The following is an 11,033-nucleotide window of genomic DNA, read 5'->3' as shown; positions in this document are numbered from 1 at the left end:
CTCCGGAAATATCGATCACCTGAGGTTCTTTAACGTGCACTGACATTGCACAGTACACGGGCCTCTAGAATTTCGCCTCCATCGAAATTCGACCGCCGCGGCCGGGATCGAACCAGCGTCTTTCGGGACAGCAGCCGAGCGCCATAACCACTGAACCTTCGCGGCGGCGCCGAGGCAATTCGAGAAAGATTTGTTTCGTAAATAGCTTTTCGTCATTGTCACTGGCTCTGGTCTCTGGACGCCTTCAACCGCTTTCTGAATTATTTAGGGCGAGAAGCGTCACTCTCCGTTTCGACCACGCCGTCAGAATGTAAGCAAACGCCCGGGGCACACCGGCGATGTCTCAAACCGAGCTAAACATTCACAGGACGGTTACGACTATGTAGCGCGAGATTCAGCGATAGCCGTGCACGCATTTTGTTTTGGCAGGCGGCTGCCCCAAGCAGAGCCACCCGCAGGCTTATGCGACCCAGGTTGGCTTGACATAATGTGACATCAGACGACGAGACACAAACAGACGCACAGCATTAATAAAGGCCTTAACACATCCTACGTGGCGTCATGCGGGATGATAACCAGACCCGGCTTGCCATGGTAGCCATGGTAACGCACCCACCGGTTATGCCGACAGCGACGCACAAGCTAGGGACGGGCGCCTAACAGCCATTGCTGTAAAACAAGCAAACCCGGCTTGGCCATTCCGGAGGCGACGGCATCACTCCCTCGGAGTTCCGGCCGCTTCTCGGTGGATGAAGTTAGGCTTACCCTATAAGTACGATGCAATACTATGCAATACTCTCAGTGAAGCGAGAGCGCTCCGCCGCGGAGCGACTCGCACCAAAACGATCAGTGGAATTGGCGAACGTGATTCGGATCGACTAGCGGAATTCGCCATAAGATAGAAGGATAGTGTGCCACACGCTACTATGCACTCTACTATGCACTCCAAGTCCCATCTGGATGGCACAAGTGATTAAAAGCTTCACATTTCTTTAAGCGCCCGTATTCCCGGACACACACGTTAACCTTACGGTACAAGCGCACCTGTGCAACATAGACATTTTGCAACGGGAGGACGCGGCAGTTGTAGTTTACAACTCAAAATGGCGAGGGCGACTCTGTGTGCCCAAAAGTGTCCCTAGCCCGCAGCAAGTCTCTGAGTCAAGCATGTAAGTAACCATGTTAATGATCGACTTCTGATGACCTCCATCGGAAGAGCAGTAGCAGTCATCACTTTGTGCCGTGCCTGCAAAGAGTCAGATTCTTTGAAATTCAGACACGGACGTATTGCATTCTTTGCTATATACCAGTACATTTCGCTTGGACTGTAAGAGACAATAACTCAAGGAGGCGTGTTTGGTTGGGATACCACTTACAGTAAGGGAGTAATTACTCATTAGCATCTACCCAAGGGAACCCATACAGCTACAAGGAAAACCTATACAGCTTTTAGAGAAACTTCGCAATTGAAGAAAAATTCGCACTGGTCCGAGGTTCAAACCCTGGGCCGCAGCCTCACCTAGGCAGTCGCTCTACCAACTTAGCTAAACGGGACGACTACCATATGGCAAGGCGAGAGCGAATTGATCAACAACTCGAAATTTGAACAGTGTTGACACAATTATTATCATTTATAGTAGTTATACCAGGATACAACTTTAAGAAATTCAGGAGCGATCAATTGTATTGATGGCTAGGAAATGCGATGGATTTTTTCTTTCACTCGCCACTCTGTTCTAGTTCTCATTCTATCCGAATTCTGCTTCCAATGTCTTTAACTCATAAATCTATTCTAATTCTGATTTTATTCCAGTTTTGTTTCTATTTTTATTCTATTTCTGACCGTAAAGGTTTCTTGTATTCATTTTTGCTAATTCTAGAGGCCCGTGTACTGCGCGGTGCCAGTGCACGTTAAAGAACCCCAGGTGGTCAAAATTTCCGGAGCCCTTCACTACGGCGTTCCTCGTAGCCTGAGTCGCTTTGGGACGTTAAATCCCCCATAAACTACTAAGCTATCATTTTTGCTGAGTCGTTATTATTACGACGTCTCCCTCCTCTTCCCCATAAGTGGAGAGGGGGAGTGGGGGACGGTTGGTAGGTGTCAGGTGTAGACAAGAAAATTCTCTTTAACACCACCCGTCATCTGCAGTGGTTAGCATGTAGTGGCTTCAAACAGACGCTGACGTCGCCGACACCAGACAGTTTTCGCCTTCATGGCATTCCTAATGCTATCGCGTTAAAAAAAAAAGCAGTCAGTAACAATGGGCGATGGCCCCACGGCATTCTGTAGTTACTTCGCTCAAAAATCGCAACAGCAAACGAAATCATCCTTAAATGTTCGGCTGTATTAAACAAACGAGATGCATCAAAATGCTCGGCCTCATAATTTTGTCTTTTGATTGTTTCTAGTTTAAGTAACAAGGACTTCAGCAACAGAGTACTTTTTTTCTGTCCCGGAGGAATTCTTTGTGCCGGTCATGAATGTGGGCGGAACGTCATCGCAGACTTGTTTTCCTGTTTGATTGTTTTTTCGATAGCAGACACAGGGGCAGAACCCGGTGGAGTTTTGCTTGGTAGACATATTTGCAGAAATAAGCTTTTTACCTAATTCATTTCACTTCTACTTCCTTCTTTCTTTAAGTTTTCGATTAAGAATGTACCTTTCGGCGCGTCTGCTGTTGAAACAAAATAAAGTCTACGCACAGAAAACGTTTATTGTCTAAACGACATTTTTTTTTTGTGAAAACTGTTGACATCGGTGTCCGAAATGACAGCATAAAGGTAGCGCAATATCAAAGGGCCAGTGCGCATATTTAAGCCTTCTTACTGCTAGCTCTTTTCTTTACGTCTTGAAATTTTTGAATTGCGGCCTGAGGAAGCCGCATTTTCACGTTTATCGAATGAGGACATCGGCCTTGATGCACACGCTGGATCCTTTGTCACCAGATATCTTCAGCTCAACATTGGTCTTCATCTGTAAGAAACAGTTGAGACAAAAAACGCGGTCATTGCCTCAGGAATCTCAACAAGGAAGCAGTCTATGACAGCGCTATATGCCTTGTTCACGCATTTGCGACAACCAGTCAAGCACGCATTGATTCAACAGGCGTCACGTGCGCGTTGTTTACGTGTGCGGTGCGATGACGCTATGCATTTTTTTCCTCGTATTACTTCTCAGGCTACACTCTCCTGCTCTCTTTCTGTTTCTCCGAATGTTCAAAAAACACACAAAGATTAAAACTATAACAGTTACTGGATGTTTTTGTTTAGACCGGAGTCGGCGAAGGCAGCACCCTGCAAACATCGCCTGTCTGCTGCTTGCTACATTGGTTCTGACCCCGGGCCATTACCTCCTCCCTTTTGTGTATTTTTCGGGTAACGGTTTTAGTTGGAAAATAAGGAAGAGGTACCCCCATGACTTCGTTATCATTTAATCCTTCAGTCTGATGGTATAGTTTCTTGTTTTTGTTTTTGCGCTGGTCGCTATGGACGTTCACTATCGAAGCATTTCGAAATAGTTTGGGTTACTCTATGCAGAACACGTCTCGAAGAAAAGGTCACCTGGTAGTGTTTTCAATACTTATTTGATGACGGCAATATATTCATACGAGCGTCTTCGCTTCTTTAAAATTTGTTTACTTATTATTAAAAATAAGACTAGTTCAAAACAGCGAGAAATGAAAAACTAATACCGGGCTGCGCAGCCGAAGGCCACTGCGTGACTGAATGACTGCGTCACGAACATCGTGAGGAAAAGACTCGCGCGCGTCATAAGCGATGAATCTGGCGGTTGTAATAAATGATCCCGTTCACATTTTCACAATCATCTCCTGCTGTGTACAAACCGAGACGGAGCACATCGGCCCATTTTAAATTTTAAATCAAGCTCCTAATCACCTAAAACTCGCAGAGGCATGCATGAAGCGTGTACCAACTTACGGAGGGCGCATAGGAGGGGATCGTCACCCGCATGGAGCCGCCGTACCTCTCGCCTTTGGCGATGGGACACTGCACGATATTCTTGCACATGTCCTGTGACAGGCCGGGGATCTTGACTGGTATGATCCACAGTTTGAACTTGCCGCTCAGCCACGCAGTTTTGGTGTCTTGGTCTGCATTGGGGGCACCGCGGAGGATTTTAGCAAGAGAACCTCGCAGCAGTTTGAGTGTAGCCGACGCACAAATGCTTCACTGGAGACCGCCAAGCGACACACTAATGCGGAACAATCTTCTTGTGACCAGAAATAATGTTATCTGTGTTTTGAAATCAGTTAAAAAACGGTACTTAGAGAGCTCTGCTTATCTGGCGCTTAACTTACTCCGACAACTGCCCGCCATTCATTTCAGAGCTGCACTTTAAACAACGAATAACTCGATATTGGAGTAAAAAGTCACTGAACTGTTCTCTACCGCACTCTCTTTTAGGAGCAGGGTTTGCTGCACAAGTTCCGGTATAGATTTCGACCACTAAACATACGGAATGCTTCCTCGTGGCATAGTAACTTGATGCAGTTAGCAATGGGAGGAGGCTTTTAAACGCACCACCGGAGGCCCTGAGTTTAGCAAATAGAGGAGATTGAAACCTCGGTTAAAGTCTTCGTAACTATTGGAACTTCGCATATTCCGTATATTTAGTGATGTAAATCAACCCCGGGGTTTTTGCAGCGCACTTTGCCCTTTAAAGCCAGTGCGCTAGAGAACAGCTTGCTCCCTTTTTACTCATTTCGTGTTTAGAGTGGAGGAGGAGGAGGAGGAGGAGGAGGAGGAGGAGGAGGAGGAGGAGGAGGAGGAGGAGGAGGAGGAGGGACTTTAATGGAGCAGGAGAGGTCTCCCTTCTTACTCCTTTCGTGTTTAGAGAGGAGGAGGAGGAGGAGGAGGAGGGGGGGGGCTTTAATGGAAACAGAGAGGTCTTCCCGGTTGTCGGCCTGACAAGCGTGGTGTTTACAAAGTGAATATTTCTAAGCTAAGCCTGCGTATCGTCTTTCATCGTGTAATTATGCTGACGTAAAGAGAAAAGGCAAGAAAATGGTCTTGTTGAGACAGCGTGCAACAAAGGAGGAGCTTCAGTGCGCCAGCTAGCGGACTCTGGCTCTTGCTCGAGCTTTGTACGTTTTTTTTAATGCTATGATGAATTAAAAAAATTTCTTCCTTCTTTTTTCTCACTTTTCCATGAAGTCTCGCAAAGCCTGGAGTTCAGTAATAGACAATTATGTGCGCTACTTATTTAGCCCAGCAAAACAGCAGTATTTACACACGTCGTCTTTCGTCGCTTAAGTTCTGGGCAGTGTGGATGCAGTCATAAGAGAGGAAAGATTTGGGAATTCAGCGGCGCATAAGCACCTATGGCTATCATGCGCATCTAAGGTTATCAAGAAAGATACCAATGATATTGAAATTACCTTGAATTCGTTTTCGCTTTGATATGTTTCAGTGCCGGAAATTTGTGCACGGTGTCTCTGCGTTAAGTTCCAACACAAAAGAGCATGGAAGTTGACGTGAACATAGCCTACGTTTTGAAAGATTTACGGTATGCTTTTGTCTAGCTGCTGATATAGTTCATACACGGATATACAGCTAGCCATTCTTTCGTCTGTAATAAAATATATTTTACACTCGTCACGTTCACGCGCGGCTTCCTGCTTACGAGATTTACAGGCGTACTTCTACGCTTATGCCATTATCAGCTTTGCTACGCTGAACGCACTCTGCTAACGAGGCCATTTAGTTCGGCACATAAAAACAGGTATTTGTTTCTCATCACCCCTCTTATTCTCTTTGCAACTAACACATAAAAAGCACTCGGTATGAAGAAAGCTCATAGCAGTCTAATTCCGGCTTTCCTTTAATTTATGTAGTGTCTTCTTTCGTAACGAATAAGGAAAATATGTCCGTGGCAATTGAAGTTTGTCAATAAATGCATTTCCATGGACAAACTTACCAGATATGATAGAAAAGTGCACCCTGCTTGTCTTGCCTTTCCTGAGAACGCAAGGGTCGGAGTCGCATGGTTCCATTTGGACCGAAACAACTTTAGCCTTGCTCCCTGAAAGTAGAATGTAGAAAACGTGGTGTCAAATGCGTTGGATCCTAAAAGTAAATTCAGTAACAGAAGCTGGACTAATCCACACCGGTAGCAGTTTAGAAAGCCAATATGTACAGTAACATACCACTTGTAGGCTACCAAAATCATCTGATGATGGTGAAGATGACGATCATGCTTTACACATGGACATAGTTTGCTTTGAAACTTTGTAATATGCTTTCACTTACATGGTAGCAACACACCTCGCTGAGCACTGTTTATTTCTTTATGAGTGAGGCAAGAGAAAGAGAAATCCTCTGCTATTATCACCACGTTTCTGCATTTCTTACAACAAAACAAAAAAACCATGACAGGCCGCTGTACTACCAGTGACAAGTTACAGTTACCCCTCAGAAGAGAAAAGCTCAGTAAATTTTCCCCCGCTCACGTATTACAGTAATACGTATTTCGAGTTATTAAATGCTAATAAATTAAGGGTAGGAAATCAGGAGCTGATATATTGGGCCCCAAATTTTACGTTCATGACAACGCTGTGATGTTCCTAATTAAACCTGTATTTGTACAAGGTTCTTCTTTTCCTAAATACGAAGCTCAAACTAGCATTGCTGGCGGTGAAAATGCAGTTATAGGCTTCAGCAACCCATACCTTAGTCATAAACAAAACAAATAGTAGACCAGCTAAATGCTTACCGCAGTCCCGAAAAGAGACATTTTTTTCGCTGAGCAGACGCCAAGCCTACCAGGACTAAAAGAACAACGTAGCGAATCATAGCTACCAGGTACCGGGAGCAGCAGTCCCTACTCTAATGCAGTCGGTATGATGCCGTTGGGCAGAGCTGTGACTTGCGGTGCAGCTGCAGGCATGGTCTTAAATAGTGCAGTTGAGGAAGATGGTGCCCACAGTCACATGGCTCGTCCCTATTCCCTTTCTCTAAGCGACGACATGCGGCAAGACTGGGAAAATGTCCAATAAACATGTGTAACATGTAAACTCTTAGTGTAAACTCACGCTGCAGGTTGATAAGAAGTGTTTTCTTAGTTTATTTGATCGATGACCTGCCTGCCATGCTCAGGACCCCTGATAACAGCGTGATTGCTAAGATCAAAGTTGCATCCGTACGTGACTGCTTATCACATCCGCGTATTGTTCTCCAAGGCTGTTTATTCTAAGTAGATGAAAATGAAGCCCCACCTCATCACGTTGTGAGAAAATTTTTTTATGCATGTATTCAAGTCTCTGTTCAGAGTCCAAGGTGGCCTTACGCGCCAAATGAACGCCATGAAAAAAAGCGTGTTTCCGACACCACTCCTTGTTACAAGTAAGGGTGAAATGTGCATTTTTCAGATGCTTGGTGAAAGTGGAACTCTGAGTGCTAGCTAGGCTCTAGTGATAACTTTCTTTAATACCAAACAAGGTTCCAGACGTTATCAAAATCCGACTGTAATCTATTGCAAGAGCGTGCAGTTTTCAGTGAGAACTTGATGTTCTGGTCTCAATAATTTTTGCTATTTTTCATACGTTTATCATAAGTTTGTTTTATAACAATTATTTTAAACGCTATTTGTTTTATAACATATGACATATATGTTTTATAACATACATGTTTTATAACTGTTTCATAACATTTGATTTAAACGCGGCAGGAGCCGCCTTTCTTTAGACGCAGTTTTTTCCAAAAAGTTAACGCAAGCAGGAAAGTAGATCAAAAGTGTTGTTTTGTGCACTACGTTTTTTGTTCATTGCACTCGTACCAACAATTATATCTGTTAGCAACGTACGCATACCATTGAAACGTAAACACGACTTTCTATTAGTTGAAATCTATTTTTCTATGATAAGCGGAAAGACTGCAGCTATCGCGCAAACATTGGGAAAAATGGCCAGTGACCGCAAAAGCATGGGACCCCAGCCATAATCCGAACAGAGACAATATTTAGTTTAATCAGTTGCTCCCGGTGATTTCGAGAGCGGAAAATTGTTTCCCCCAAAACAATTAGCTCATATAATCAGCGTACAGATAGTGACAGGTGCATGCAGTGTACGGAAAGTATACTAATATAAACTGTAAAAAACACAAGGCACCTAAAATTGCACATTGTGGGGCACCATTTGCAATAAGCTCTAAAATTAGACAGGTGCTCAGCAAGGTCAGTAAATTGGAATATATCAATGAAATCGCTGTGGATCAATTAAGAGTAACGCCACGGTTGTCATAAAAAGGAAGTTTGTTGAATAAAATTTCGTGTCTAACTATTTGTGAGATTGCATATATTTTTCGCAAAAGTGATAAAAAATTGCTCATTGCACGAGCAGATGAAGTGCACAAAAATGGTCCTCAACAAATTTCACAGTTTTAGTTCGTACAGTTAAGTGGAAAAATGTGGGACGTACTTCTGCCGTTGGCACTAAATGAGAATTAAAAAAAATTCGGATGTATCTGTCCTATTGGTATACATGGGCCTCCTCCAAGAGTTAGTTTCTTCTAATCATTTCACGAAATTGTTCGTACTTGTTCGCTTGTTGTTGAGCTTTTTCGTACTACTTCTCCCGTCTTGGAAACCAACGACGTCTACGCCTTTGTTGGGCTTTCACAGGGTTGTGTTCTTTGCCGATGAGCTGAATTTCACCCGAGACGCCAACAATTTTTGGACATTTTTTTTTTACTTTCAATTCATTCGGAAGGGCTTCTTGCTGCTAGCGATTCTGAATGTTTGGGTATTGATGATTTGGCGCCCAAGATCAAAATATACATAAGATGTTTGAGAATTATCCCTTAGCATTCAGTCGTTAAATATCCAACTATTTGCAGTATGGTAAAAAAAAGCGCCTTCCTCTTATTACTTGTCATCTAAAATCTTCGGAACAAGTGCACGTTGTGATCTACAGTTGCTACAGTTGTTCCTCTCTGTGAACAAGAAAAAAATCACTCACCGGGCATTTTCATATTGTTTGTTTTCTCTCAGGTCGAATATAGCCCAAAACTTGCAACGCGCCCGAAAGAAAACTAAGTCTCAAGGCCTCGACTAGACTCCTCAACTAGTGGACGCGGCTGAAACCATTTTAAAACAAGTGATTGAAACCTTAAGATAGGTGGGAGCACAACATAAGTGGGACTGCCGCGTCCCACTGCCGCTCACGAGTCCTTTTGTATGGGGAACGAAGTGGGGCGTATGTGTCCCATTGTCTCACGATTTGTTAATAGAATCGAAGGCTTCTCTAAAATCAAGGAACAGATCTAACGTGCATTGAACATTTTTAAAATTATCAGTTAACTTGTCTTTAATATTTAGAAGACCCTATATCAGTCGAGTGTTTAGCATGAAAACCATATCGTTGCTTCACGAGGAACTGTCCCTCAGTTAAAAAACCGCTTATTCGCATTTTGTAACTTTTTCTAATACTTTCGAAACTATAGGCGACACTGAAATTGGTCTGTAATTTTTAACGTCGTCCAATGACCACCCTTATGTAATGCGACCACCTGTGTAATTTCTGTATTGGCTGCAAAGATGCTTGTAGCTTATGAACTGTTACTTATATGCCTCAGAATAAAACTTATCGAATCAGCAACAAATATAATTAGTGCAGCCTTGACAACATCGTTCCCCAGGAGCCGCATTTTTATCTAATGTTTTATCTAATGGTCGCCGCTTGAAGAATTTCCGCCAATATTTTAAGACAGGAAAATACTTCCAAGTTCGCTGCATGGGGACAAGAATAATGAGTCAACCGCACCAGCAAATATTTATTTATCTAGTTCACCGTTGCCTACAAGTAGTTGTAATACAGCTCCTAAGTTTGCAGAGTAAGTGTTAAATTTGTCAGAGAAACAAACATCCCTATACTTCGGACTATTAATTATAAGGGCTCAAGGGATCCTGTTTTTGCATTTTCGTATAAAGTCGCCAACGCAGGTCCATATCATAGGATTATTCGATATTGTTACGAACTCATGCATGTAATACTACAACCGTGCTTTCTTAAGATCTGAACTGAGCCTGTTCCTGATTTTGTTTATATTCGACTAGCAGCGCCATGTTTTTCAGGCAAATAAATCTATAAAAAGTTTAGTTTTTATAATTAATTTGTTACCCAGGACTTTTGTGATATCTTGATTTTTCCGACCGGCACCAAAGCATATGCTTTGTGATAACTGTCCTTAATCTTAGCAATTAGTCATAGGATAAATTCCAATGTTTTTCTGTATGAACGTCGCCCTAGCTTACAGCCTCGAACATAGCGCGAAGATGACGTCTCAGAAGCAAAGTTCCGATGGAAGACTGATGTGTGCCGAGTTGACCTTTTTTTTTCCTTTACGCACGTGGAATGAATGAATGAATGAATGAAACCTTTATTACAAGGGAGGGATCACTCTCAGCTGCTTTTGGGAAATCAGAAAGGAAAAAAAGCAAGCTATGACTAAATGATCGCTGAACAGTAATGTTAGAATACCTAAAATAACATCGAGCTTATCATGAAAAGTTATGCACGAGTCAAGCAAGTTCTCAGTGTATGGTGTTACCCTGGTTGGTGCAGTAATAACGTTGGAACAACCTAAGGATGCAATGGAATCACAAAGACGACGGAATACAGGACTCTATGGTAATAAATCACTATTAAACTTTCCACTGAAGGAAGCAGGTGCATAAAAAAATAAAGCATGTTCAATAGCATTCCTTACAAACTTGAGAAGTTCATTAAAATCACCAGAAACTGGGCGATGAACTGTGGCAGTGTCCCAAGAGATATCGCATCAATAGACTCATAATGGCTGCAGGCAACAGAAAATACAGGTAAGCCTTTCTTACCAAGTCCCACTCTAAATTTGAGTGAAGCTCCAGCCCCTCTTCGATTTCTTCTGTAAGCTCATTCCTGATTTATAGCCTGGAAAACTAAGCATTTCAATTTCGTCTCTATGACAGCCAAAATACGAAACTTGTGACCAAGAAAACATATAGTCCAGTTTAGTGCCATTTCTTTTGAAACTAC

General features: G+C 42.9%; 1 protein-coding gene across 1 annotated transcript; it reads right to left on the bottom strand.

The window, feature by feature from the left end:
* Positions 1-2,694: 2,694 nt before the first annotated feature.
* On the bottom strand, positions 2,695-6,892 carry LOC144118443 (mite group 2 allergen-like Ixo r 2). The gene is made up of 4 exons (XM_077651380.1): positions 6,734-6,892; positions 5,939-6,043; positions 3,940-4,112; positions 2,695-2,974 (listed from the first exon to the last, which is right to left on the bottom strand). Exons 2-4 carry the CDS (start codon positions 6,012-6,014, stop codon positions 2,894-2,896), a joined length of 330 nt encoding a protein of 109 aa, XP_077507506.1. The 5' UTR covers positions 6,015-6,043; positions 6,734-6,892; the 3' UTR covers positions 2,695-2,893.
* Between the last annotated feature and the right edge of the window lie 4,141 nt (positions 6,893-11,033).

Source organism: Amblyomma americanum, chromosome 2 (genome assembly GCF_052857255.1).
Source record: "Amblyomma americanum isolate KBUSLIRL-KWMA chromosome 2, ASM5285725v1, whole genome shotgun sequence".
NCBI classification, from domain to species: Eukaryota; Metazoa; Arthropoda; class Arachnida; order Ixodida; family Ixodidae; genus Amblyomma; species Amblyomma americanum.
This window is presented reverse-complemented; position numbering and strand designations above follow the sequence as displayed.